At 38.7% G+C, this 13,231-nt stretch overlaps 1 protein-coding gene across 4 annotated transcripts in view; it reads left to right on the forward strand.

Moving 5' to 3' along the window:
• GAREM1 (GRB2 associated regulator of MAPK1 subtype 1) overlaps positions 1 to 13,231 on the forward strand; it is a 205,595-nt gene that overhangs the window by 822 nt on the left and 191,542 nt on the right. For 2 of the 4 annotated variants that reach the window (XM_040479137.1, XM_040479138.1), the window contains exon 1: positions 7 to 138. The exons of 1 other annotated variant lie outside the window; for it this stretch is intronic. In XM_040479137.1, coding sequence (XP_040335071.1) covers positions 18 to 138 — 121 coding nt within the window. In that variant the 5' untranslated portion in view covers positions 7 to 17. Of the gene's footprint in view, positions 1 to 6; positions 139 to 2,109; positions 2,229 to 13,231 lie in introns of those variants that run through there. One more of the 4 variants, XM_040479141.1, reaches the window with a different exon arrangement.

Below are 13,231 nucleotides of genomic sequence, written 5' to 3' on the forward strand. Positions count from 1 at the left end.
AGGAGGAGGCGGGGAAGATGGACCCGGCGCCCTCGCTGGGCTGCAGCCTCAAGGATGTGAAGTGGAGCTCGGTGGCCGTTCCGCTCGACCTGCTGGTCAGCACTTACCGGCTGCCCCAGATCGCGCGGCTGGACAGCGGTGAGTCTCGGCCCGGCCGCCGGCACAGGGCAGACCGGCGCGGACTGCAGTCTCCGCACGGGTGTGCGCGCGTGTGCTGGGGAGGGTGGGACCGGGTGGGGAGTGGGCTGCCCGCCCACCCCCGGCGCTGGAGTTGGCCCGAGCGGCTGCCGCAGCCCTGGCGCGTTGCTCTCAGCTACCCCCAGCAACAGCTAGAGATGGGAAAATCAGAGCCCTTGCAGTGTAATTAAAAAGGACGCCTTAAAAAAAAAAAAAATCAACATTGGGGAAACCTCTGCAGATTGTAATTTTGGAGGCGAGCTGTCCCTCCCCACCCTCCTGCAGGAATTACTCAACCTGGGAAACCCTGAAGAGTTATTTTAGGCAACTTTCTTACAAAATCATTGTGCTTTGGGTGGCATCTTTATTTTGGATGCTCTCCTTCCTTCCTCCACCCCCCACCCCCCTCCCACCCCCACAAGAAGCAGCAGATTTAAGAGGAAAAGCTCCTGGGTGACCAACGAAAGGGATCACATTTCTCAGAGACCTTTTATTACAGCTTGTCTGTTTTGTTTAACCGAACTGAAAGTAATTTGGGGCTGAGTGTAGAAAATGTTTTTAGCAGAAGTGATGGTATGCTTAAGGTTAATTATTAGCTTAGCACATTTCCAGCCTGGCAAAAAAAAAAATTAAGTGACCAAAACCTATATTGATTTGGAACCTGAGCACAGAATTAAGAAATGCTTGTATTTTCTGAAACTGACCACCAGAAACCAGCCAAACATCCCCCAGCTGTTTGTTCTGCAGTGTGACCTCTGCAAACAAGTGCAGAGTGTCAAGCAAGTAGACCCCTGTCAGTTTGAATTGTACCATGTAAGGTGTCCATTCAGGTGTGTTTTGTTTTGTATTTTCACTATAACTTCAGTTGATTCGGGCTTCATGTGATTTTGGACTGTTCACAGAAACATGCTTGCCCTGCTGTAGGGCTGCGGGAAGCCGTTGGGCCCAGGCTGGCAGGCAAGCAGATAGAGCTGTGGTCACACAGGCCAAGTCAGAAGAGCAGTGAGCAGAAAGATGTCATTTCAAGTCACAAGGGTTCGGGTTACTCCAGAAAGAGAGTGACAAGAGTGGGTAACGTGAGATGTGTAAATGTCCAAAGGCATTTTTATTCTGTTTCTTCATCTGTGGGGTTAGATTAGACATTTGAAGTACTGATGGGAGAAATCAATGCAGGAAAGTTCATGAATCCTGGAAAACAAGCATGGCATGCTTTCTATCCTTGTTTGGTTGGTCTTGGTAGTGGTGAGAATAAACTAGGAGTTTTCAAACTAGTAATGAAGTGCAGATGAACTCAGGAAGAAGGACAGGTGGTGTGTTGAGGCATTCCTGTTTACAGTGGGGGTGGGAAAGTGGTGCTTTAACTATATAACTATATATCTGCAGGTCTGAATTTGTATGTGTGGGTATGTGTGTATTCACAGTTTCATTTCCTCTTCCACTGTGCAGAAATGTGTATATTGGAAGGTTAGGAGTCCTCACCTTTTCCGACCTTCTCTCATCACTGCACACCCTGCCAAAACCCTTAGCTAGGCAGAGAGCATTGATGCATGTGGTATAAAAGTCACCCAAAAGCTTCATTAAACTGAAAGTTTAAAGAGGCCGAATGTCAGTTGCAGACCTAACTTTTAGCTTTATTATCTGCTGTCCTATCCCTGTCATTCATAAGAAGGATCTGAATCAGCACTGTACTCATCCCACACTTCTTTTTAAAATTAGGACGTGGGTAGCAAGTCTTAACACTGTGCCCTTTCAAGCTGTGGAATGGATTTTGATCACTGTAATTCCAATTCTTTATTGTGAATTTTCGCTTATTACCACTTGAGAATCACAATGACTCACACAAATTTGGAATCCCAGCCAAATACTGCTTTATACCTTGGTTTTTTCACTTAACAATCCCCTCTTATTAAAATTTTTTTTTGTTTTTAATAGCTGCATAATATTCCGAGCGGATGGCTATACCCAACAGTCTAGTCCCCAATGGTGGACATGAGCTGCTGTTACAAATTGTGATATCATGAATACCCTTACCCATAAATCTGTTTGTTCAGGTTAGTATATATTCCTGCCTTTCTGAATAAGTATATGTGAATCCTTTTTTGAGTTTGATACACATGAGAATTGGGGGAGCACCACTCTCCCCACAGCCTTACAGTGTTAAATATCCTTAAAAAAATGAATATGATGAGGGGAAAGTGTTAGCTTACCAATTAAATTTGGATAGTCTTTCAAAGAGTCGATCATTGACTCCATGCTTATTTTTAACCATGTTCCACAGCAGCACCCAGAACATATTAAGGATATGCCGCCATATTTATAAAAGCTGTATGTGAAATCTCCAGTTTTGTGCAGTCCTCATTCTGTGTCTGTCCTTTTGCCAGTTTTAGTACTGCAGGTATGTTTTACACACACACACACACACACACACACACACACACACACACACACACACCCTATACTTAGCCATGAAAAGTAGTCATTTTCCAAATCACTGATTTTAAAAGAGACCAGAAAGAAACTGAAAAACATGCCACTAGTTGACCTTATGCCAAGAGAGAACTATTGGCTAATTTGAAGCAGTCATTAAAGAACATTAAACGTCTAATTTTATAACTGTTGGTTATTGAATGCCTACTACGTGCTGTACATTTCTCATTGCTTGATGCATTGTCTCAAATACTCACCACCCATTTTAAGGACTTTGGGAACCTGAGATTCAGAGAAATTGAGTGACATACCTGGTAAATGTGTGGAGTGGGATTTTCAGCCAACTTTCTGACTCTAAAGAAAGACCTTTTATCTCAAACTTTACCTCCTCATACTAAATGGGAGTAGGTTTAGAGTAGGTCTAATGTCTACTCTAAATAGCCCCACTGTCTCTCTGAGAGTTTGAGGACCGGAAAGTCAATATTTTTCAAACAGTGTAGACACCGAATTAAGTGCTGGCCTCATCCATCATATTTAGACTACTTTCTGCTTCCCAGAGGAGTGGCTGAAAAGACGAAAGGAGCAGTGGGGAAGAAGAGAGTACGAAATCAGAAAAAGAAGGAAAAACGTGGTGTTTGAGGTGAGGGCTTATGTATTTAGATGTGCCTGTTGAAATCACTCCTCAGTACATTTGCTATACTTAAAATATTAACTCCACAGTAAAGAACTCTCCAGTTCTTTGCATTATGCATGTTACTTATGAAATGCCAGTCAGATACACACAGTCAACATTGCATCCCCAGGGGTGAAATTTGTCATCATATGATAAGAGAAATACAGAATAATGAGCCTTCATGGTATTGCCTCATGAATTTTTCTGAAAACACAAAGAAAAGTACTCAAAAGTAGTGATTCTTCTTAAGGGGGTGAGATACATGCTCAACAGGCAAAGGCTAGCTAACCCCAGTCAGCAGCAATACAGCTGAGATCAGATATTTAACCTGGTCATCAATCTTGGAAACTGTTGGCTGTAGAACCAGGTTCAACACATGTGTTTTTGACCTAGAAGAGGGTGGAGCAAATGCTAATCTCCAACCCATCCTAACTCAAAACTTGGTAGGGAAATTGAACATTCTCTGTCTCTTCAATTATTTCACCTTGGAAAGGCTCCAGTGGTTAGTCTAGAACAGTGTTCTTCCAACTTTTTTGTTCCTGTAGCTCCTGAACAATTCTGTAGAAGTTTGTACCCTCAGCATATTTTTAGGCTGATTGCTGAAACTTTTCATCTTAAGTGTAAACAGTTGCAAAGGATGTCATCTTTCAGTATGTTCTAAATCTTGACCTTTTAAATTGTTACGTCATTGAAAAAAAAAAACTGTAGTAGGTCTATAAGTGATTCCCAGTATCCTTCATTTTTTAAAATGCATGAATAAGTTCTTAAACAGTTAAAAATTTTATACCTTTTTCACCTTAAATTTATATTCCCATTTTCTTCTGCTACAGAATTCTATCCTAATGTAATGTATTTTTATGTTTGAAAGTGTCTTATGGATCACTGTCATTATTTCTGTTATAAAATATATATATATAAATTGAAACCCAGTGTTTTAGATTTCTTTTGACCTTAAGCCTTTTCATATTTGAATATTTCTGGTTGCTTGAAACAAAGAATTGGAAATTCCCTGAGTTAGAAAAGACATTGCTACCCAAATGCTAAAGACTCAATCCTTTACATGCAGTAGGGTTTTTATTTATTGCTTTGTTAGTTGCCCTGAGGTCTTTACACCCTGGGGTAATGCAGTCAAGAAAGATCTAAAGATGCATTGTTTCTGTAAAGTGGGTGAAGGGTCTTTGGGAAGGGGAGGTGGTGGAGGACAGCTTCTATTCATCCTGGGTTGGACGTCTCTCTGTGATGCCAGGCAAGTCAATTTTTAGACCAGAGAATATTGGGAAGTTGTGGCTCTGGAAATTGATTCCCTGACAGCTGTGATGGGAAGTATTGGCTTTGCATCAAACGTGTACCCCTGTTCGAAGAATGATTGCCTAGGTCACTGAAAGATGAGTTTATGGTCCTGTTGACTGAAAGGAAGAGGAAGACTGAGCCTGCATGGAATGCCAGGGAGAGAGAAAAAGATAGTAGGAGTTGGAGGCAGCTGCAGTTGATAGATCAACAGCAACTTCTCCTTTCCAGATGTGCAGAGGAATCAGAGCTGATGCTAATCCCCAGGTGTGTTGGCACTGTGGGAACTTGGTCCTGGCTTTGTGCTGAAGTGCTTCTCTAACTACCATGTAAGTGCCTGTAAGGCTGAAGGAGCAGAAACATGGACACTGAACTCAGGGAGGCTCCATGTGGCTCTTTGCAGATATCAAAGGTGTTTCTAGATCTGTGTTTTATTTTTGAAATTAAGTTCTCAAAACCTCCATGATTGATGTTTTATATATATATTTTTTCTAAATTAACTTTGTGTGAATCTTGTTCCCAGAAGATGTGCTTATCTGTGGTTTCATTTTCCCTGACGTTCTATATTGTAAGAGGCATACATATGCATACATGCATACATATGCATGCCCCAGGTAGGAGAGACAGTAGTTTAAAGGATGCTAGATTTGAGTCTTAGAAACCTCTGTTCAGTTATAGGAGCTGCCATTTCATAGTTATGTGTTCTTGGTCAAGTCTAACCCCTTTGATTTGTAGTTTTCTCGTGGAGAAAAAATATATATTATACCGGTCCATGTATCTCATAGTTTTTGATTAGTTTGTTCAATTAATATTTATTAAGTCCCTGCTGTGTATGAAGCCCTGTTACAAATATGGGGACAGTAACATTGAATAAAACAGACACCTCTGTGCTCATGCAACCTGCATTCTTGTGTATCTGCTTACTGTGATAATTAAACGCATAATATATGTGAAATACATGTGTATTGCAAAAGAGTGCACATAGATAAGATTGGAGTAATGGAGGTGCAGACCAGTTGAGAGAGAAGCTTCAGAGTGTATCATTTAGGCAACTGAAGTCCACCAAATAGTATTTTATTATTTTTGTAAAGCTAAAGATACTGAGGGAAGGGTGACTTTAGCCTATTTCCCTCAGAGTATTTGAGATCTAGTAATCCACAGGTTATAAAAAGGTGATGTAAGGTTTTTATCAGAGAGAAAGTGTTGTGAACTAACCCAAGATTGGATTTGGGAAAGAACAGGAAGTTAGGAAAGAAGCTTTTAACTTAATCCAGAATCACATGCAAGTCTGACCAAATGCTACCAACCCACTTGAATCTCTTTCTAGTAGATATTCATCACTGCTTTTACTGGGTTGATGATGATTTTCTGAGCACTTATATAACTGTTAGGAAAAACATGCCTTGTGTAATGTTCTGCACCAAATGGGTGATGAAGGAAGTCCCTTGAGTATTCTTTTGTATACCATAGTATTTTACTTTCCTCTAGTTATCACCTCTAATTGGCCATGCCTACAAATTATGGAAGAATAGGAAAGGACCTTTTAGAAGACCATGGACAGTGATAAGCACTTAGATCCACAAGACAAGATTTGGATATCGCTCTTTCGGTGTTCTTGTTTTTCAAGTAAGATGGCCGTTTTGGAAGTCTTAAGACATTTGGTCATCTGTAAAAGGAAAACTGGTTTGACCATTTGATCAACCATATCATAGTTTAAAGAGCATTCAACTCTCTTTTGCTCATTTGGCTGCCTTATTGAAGCGGCAAGTCCTTGTAGGCCAGCTTGTAAACTCGTTTATTTTTGTTTGAGATTCCTGAGGTATCTGTCTTTTTACTCACTGAGCTGCAGTTCTAAGAAGACTCATAAACTTCCTCTGGTCTTCAGCAGGATTATCAATCTTAAGAACACCAGCTATGCTATGCAACTTGAAAAATAACTTTTATTGCTGGTTTATGTATCATTTTGTTATATTTAACAAATAGAAAATACTAAAATATTTTAAATCTTATGAGATTTAAGCCTTTTAGAAGACATTTCCACATGATGATGCTCCCCCACATCTCAGCCCCTACCCCTACTCCTGGCACAAAAATGTTTACTTGAATTTCAGGTTAAAGGTATCTAACAATTATTTTTGCTATTTGCCAGCTCCTAGCACAATGTCTGACATAGAAGAGATATCCCATAAGCAGTTAGTAAATGAATGAGCAAATCTCAGTATTAAACATTTTCAGGTCCAACACGTCTGTATTATTAAAGCATCTGCGACCTCTATAAGTTTGAAATAGAATTTCACTTTTGTTTCAGTTGAGCTAGACATGTGCGTAAATACATAACTTGAAACTAAGATGGTAGGTCCTAAAATTAGCAGTAGGGAAAATAAAGACTTAGTTGACCATCATGATGAAATAATGATTCTTAGGATCATTAGTTGTTAATATTTTATTTTATTTTTTAATTTTTTTTAATGTTTTTCATTTATTTTTTGAGAGAGAGAGAAAGAGAGCATGAGCAGGGGAAGGGCAGAGAGAGGGGAACTGCGGATCCAAAGTGAGCTCTGTGCTAACAGCAGCAAGGCCAATATGGGGCTTGAACTCAAACCAGAAGATCATGACCTTAGCTGAAGTTTAATGCCACCCAGGTGCCCCAGTTATTAATGTTTTAGCTAAATTATTTCTAGAAATTTCAACTCAATTTTAGATCCTTTGGTTTCTTGCTAGTTCTTTTGTTCTGGAATTCAGATGCCTCCTCTACATATTAACATGTAGCTGTCGTTGAATTTCTTTTTTTTAAAAATTTTTTTTTTCAACGTTTATTTATTTTTGGGACAGAGAGAGACAGAGCATGAACGGGGGAGGGGCAGAGAGAGAGGGAGACACAGACATGGAAACAGGCTCCAGGCTCTGAGCCATCAGCCCAGAGCCCGACGCGGGGCTCGAACTCACAGACCGCGAGATCGTGACCTGGCTGAAGTCGGACGCTTAACCGACTGCGCCACCCAGGCGCCCCTGAATTTCTAATCTTATATGGACTAGAATACCATAAATCTTTGGAATCGGTCAACTCTTATGCTATAATAAAGAATAGGACTGATTGGATAGTCAGCTAACCATTTAACTATTCAGTGTTTCATGTTCCCAGGGTACCAGGGATTTTACTTCTAAGCAAAGTAAGCCACTTGGTTTAAATAGTGTTATGAAACTACAACTGCTAATTTGGTACAGTTGTCATCTTCCTAGAATAGCCCCAAGATTGACTTGAAACCTTAGTGTCTTAATCCCAGACAGTGAGTTTCCTTTTATGCCCTTGTAGGGATACTGCATGGTGGTAGAAGAAGGAAAAAACAATGTTCCCAAGCCTTTTTCCAGTGTTGTGGATGAATTACTTTATAATTAAAGGGCAAGTCATTTTAATTGATTCTGCTAATTCTTAAGCCTAGTTTGAAGTATGTAAATACCAGTTGGGCTTTGATGACTTAATGGTTGTTTAATAAATACCAAGTTATTGAATTTAAAGTACAATGTGAAGTCTTATGAAGATATTTGTTATTTAGGTTAATATTTAACGTCTTCAGTAAGTTATTACGATTAGGCTAGTTACAGTGTAGAAGGGAATATGAACAGTGCTGAAGGATGTTTCCCTGTAAAGATTTAAAATATGTTCTGTTTTTCTCCACTCAGTAGAGGAAAACTTCCTTGCTCAGACATTTTTTAAATATGAGTTTTCTATATACCAGACTTTAAGGTGTTAGAAGTGAGAATAGGCTCTTGATAATTAGTTCACATTGACAGTGTTTTCCTCTTGGCAAGGAACTAGATTCAAATATCTAAAAGTAACTGAAAAAAGGTAAGTGTTTACTTTTCTATTTTTAAATATTCTGTTAACCTTGTAGGTAGTTAGGAAGCACTCACTGGTTATAACATTCTGTCATCCATTCAGAAAAAGGTTAATGAAATGCCTGAGGAAGCCCACGTGGGTAACTTAAGGATATCCATCTGTGAAGGTGTTCTGTTCATGACTGACACCCTGAATTGCCTCACTCTTCCTTTAGCAGCAATGTATGAGCAAAGGATGGTTGAAATTGAAGAACTAACATCCATTCCATTGTCATTGCTTGTCCTCGGGAAGCTTAGGCTTCAAGGTCTTCACTTTTAGTCTGTTTCAGGTTAATGTTTGAAATAATGCAAGATCCATTTTACCTTGAACCACTGACCCACAAAATCAATCAAGCACCAGACCCAAGTTAAAACAGTTTAATTAATCTCTAAATAGAGCTCTAGAAGATTCAGAATACCTACTTAAAAATAAGTAAATAACATGAGGCTTTAGACAGATACTCTTCTGTTTGGGTTTTTTTTTTTTTCTTTCTTGTTTTCATGTTTATTTTGGTCCCATTTTTTGGGAGACAGGAGAGCCACTGAGAATAGATAGGATCAGAAGAAATTTTCACAAGCTCCTCATGGCCAGGTATATCAGTTAAGGTGAACTTTAGTTGTGTATAATAGGACCAAAAAAAAAAAAAAATAGTGATTTATACAATATGGAGATTTCATTCATTTCGTATAAAAGGAGTCTAAAGGTATATACTCCAGGATAGATATGGCAGATCCAGAGTCAAGGACCCAGGCTCCTCATGTCTTTGTGCTCTGTCATCCTTAGGAGGTGGTTTTCACTTCATGGCACTTAATGGCTGCTGGAGCTCTAGCTATCATGCCTGCATCTTATACAGCAGGAAAGGTAAAAGGGCTTGAATTCAAACCAGAAGATCATGACCTTAGCTGAAGTCTAATTGCCTCACCACCACTCCTAACACAGCACTTCACTTTCCATCTCATTGGTGAGGCCTTACACACTCTTCTGTAGACGGGAAAGTAAGGAACTGGGCACAGTACCCGTGGGTTCTTACTACCGGAGAGCAGAGCATTGGATGGTAGAAGCTGTTTAGCAGTCTCTGCCACTCAGATTTGTGCTTTGATGCTTTTTCTTCACTTTTTTTTTTCCTTCACAAAACTTAACCGTGCGTTCAGCCCTAATTTCTTGACACCTTCTTGTTCAGGTTTTTCTTTAGCTTAAATAGTATGAGCCTCTTGATCCAACTTTTCTCTTTTCATCCTTGAGCATGAGCTAAAACCTTAAAGCAGTTCTATTTAAAGGCCCTCTATTATATGTGAAAGTACTTTCTAAGTAAGCCATGAAAAGTTATGTATTTGTGGGAAATTATTATTATAAGACACTTCTCACTTTCTTTTTTGGCATGCATACTTTTCAGATTTTCTCTCTGATCTGATACACACGATGGGAATAATTGTCCAGTTGTGTAAAGGTGCTTTTTCCCCCTGCTTTATTTTTTTTGACAGAGAGGCTTGGTAGTTGTGTTTTAAAAAGATATTTACTGTTTTTCTGCAGATATCATTATTATTGAGAATTTGGAAAACATAGACCAAAAAAATGACAAAAATGAGTATCAGCTTTAATTCCAGAAGTTATATAACTTGTTATATAATCATTATTAACCTTTTCCTATTATGCAGGCATGGCATGTAAATGGAGACTGTATCTAAAAGTGGGACCAAGCCATATAAAAAACTTTCTTTTTAAATTTTTTTTTTCTTTTTTCTTTTTTTTTTTAATTTTTTTTTTCAACGTTTTTATTTTTTATTTTTGGGACAGAGAGAGACAGAGCATGAACGGGGGAGGGGCAGAGAGAGAGGGAGACACAGAATCGGAAACAGGCTCCAGGCTCTGAGCCATCAGCCCAGAGCCCGACGCGGGGCCCGAACTCACGGACCGCGAGATCGCGACCTGGCTGAAGTCGGACGCTCAACCGACTGCGCCACCCAGGCGCCCCTCTTTTTAAATTTTTTAATGTTTATTTATATTTGAGAGAGAGAGAGTGTGAGCGGGGGAGGGGCAGAGAGAGAGGGAGACACAATCTGAAACAGGCTTCAGGCTCTGAGCTGTCAGCACAGAGTCCGACATGGGACTCGAACCCACAAACTGAGAGATCATGACTTTAGCTGAAGTCGGACACCTAACTGACTGAGCCACCCAGGCACCACCCCCCCTTTTTTAAATTTTTTTTGATGTTTATTTATATTTGAGAGAGAGAGAGAGAGAGAGAGAGAAAACTATGTTTTTGATTTTACATGAGATCATGAGCATTTTCCTTCATTATTAATATTTGCAAATAAAATTGTTCTAAGTGGGAATCTATTGTTACCAATAAACCACTATTTACTTGACCATTTTTTAGTTGTTAAACATTTGGTTGTTTTGAGTCTCATATTTTTGAAGATATCTTTGTAACTGAATTGGTCAGTTTTTAACATTTAGTTATTTGGGGTTCCTGGAAGTGGGATTATTATTCAGAATTTATTATTTTTAGATTGTTGATATGTGTTGCTAAATTGTATCTAGGAAAGTTTGTACATTAGTAGTGACTGAGTAAGCCAATTATTTTGTGCATCATTGAAATTGTAGTTATTTCTTAGTCTTTGCCAATTTAGATCATTTAAGAATTGGCACTTTTTCTAATTTGTGTTTCTTTGATTACTATTAGAATAGCATCAATAATTTTATCATATTTCTTTTGTGAGTTTTATGAGTTCTTTGTTCCATTTTTTGGTAGAGTTTTTCAAAGCTGTAATAAAAAATAAAATGCTAGTATTTTTTCCCTTGGTTTTCTGCAGTGTTTATAAGTAATCTCCAGGTTTCATGTGGGGTTTAATCAGTTTTAAAACTTTCCTTCTATTTTTCCTCAGTTGATGTTCATAAAGAGGTATTCCCTCTATTCCTGAAATTGGATAATTATGATTGCTTTTATTTATCAACCTGGATATTGGTTTTAAGTGTTATGTTCATTGTTGCCTTGTGGCCAGTCCTCTGAAAGAAGGAATCCTCTTCCATTGCACAAAATAAAATAATCTCGTGAAAGTCTTGGTAAATCCATGCTGTGTATTCACAACTGTGTTTGAATTCAAGTCATGGAGAGGTTCCCACAGCTACTTCATTGTTGAAAATTCCTGTGCTTTGCATGAAATTGAGCTGACAAATAAGGTTCGTCACTATTTGGTTTTCAGGGTTAAGAATAAGTTGACAAGTTTATAAAAATATTTCATTCTTTTTACAGGTAATCCATAATGAGCCCTGAAGTGCTACATTTGGGCAGTTTGAGAGCCTTTTGAAGCTTAGAACCCAAGTGCTGATGTGAGAGAATAAATACTAGAAATTCACAGACAACTTCCAGATAGGGAGAGAAGCAAACATGATGGCTTGGATGTCATTTCATTTTTTGTTGAACATCTGTGTAAATGTCAACTTCATTATAATGTCTAAGAGAAAGGGAGCCATACACACACACACACACACACACACACACACACACACACACATACACACACACACACACACACTGAAGTATTACTGAGCAATAAAAAAGAATGAAATCTTGCCATTTGCAAAATGTGGATGGAACTAGAGTGTACTATGCTAAGCGAAATAAGTCAGAGAAAGGCACATACCATATGATTTCATGCGTATGTGGAATTTGAGAAACACAACCAATGAACATAGGGGAAGGGAAACAAAAATAAGATAAAAACAGGGAGGGAGACAAACCATAATAGACTCTTGAATACAGAGAACAAATTGAGGGCTCTGGAGGGGTATTGGGTGGGGGGATGGGCTAAATGGGTAATGGGCATTAAGGAGGGCAGTTGTTGGAATGAGCACTGGGTGTTATATGTAAGTGATGAATCACTAAATTGTATTCATGAAATCATTATTACACTATATGTTAACTAATTTGGATTTAATTTAAAATAGTTTTAAAAAAAGAAGGGAACCACAGATAAGAGGGAAAGTCCAGTTTAATTCTCTGTGTATACGCAGTGATTGATGGGGAATAATATACATATATCCCTTTACTAACTAGGCACAGAGAACTCTCTGAATAGTTCTATCAGTGGGTTGAGGTGACGGTTGCTAAAAGTGAAGTACGAGATGACTTTGAGATTCTTTTCTACTGTCAAAGAAGAAGCCTCAAATTAACTTTACAGTAGATCAGGTAGTTTTTGAATTGTTCTCACCCCTCCCACAGTCTTTTCTCTCTCTCTCTCTCTCTCTCTCTCTTTTTCTTGACTCAGTTGGGAAGAGATCGATGAGTAGACTGTATGCAGTTGAATACTGTGCAGTAGATACTATAAGAGTTTTATGCTAATGAGTAGAGACCAGGGAGAAGAGGAGGGAAATATATGAACTAAGTCTAACCTGTCTAGTTTTTAAATTGTCACAGTGAAACAAAACTTTTTTGCCCTTGATTTTGAACTTAATACATTCATTACAAAGAATTTGAATACATAACAATATTTAAAAACTAAAGATAATTTGAGGTCCCTCCACCCTGAGATAACCACCGTCAGCATTTGGTGACTGTCCTTTTCATGTATCCTCTGTTCACACATAGACACACATTACAATTTTACGTAAGCACGCATTTTAGGTTTGTTTGGTTTTTTTGCCTTCTCCCTTCACATCAACCCCTATTCCTCCAATCCAACCCTGCCTACTCACATAATACAGTACATATCCTTTCTATTTTCTCCATACTCACATAATCCCACATCAACATTATATACACATACAAAGGCACATACTGAAACAGAAAT

This window comes from Herpailurus yagouaroundi, unplaced genomic scaffold (genome assembly GCF_014898765.1).
Source record: "Herpailurus yagouaroundi ecotype Mexico unplaced genomic scaffold, PumYag 142, whole genome shotgun sequence".
Classification (NCBI taxonomy): Eukaryota; Metazoa; Chordata; class Mammalia; order Carnivora; family Felidae; genus Herpailurus; species Herpailurus yagouaroundi.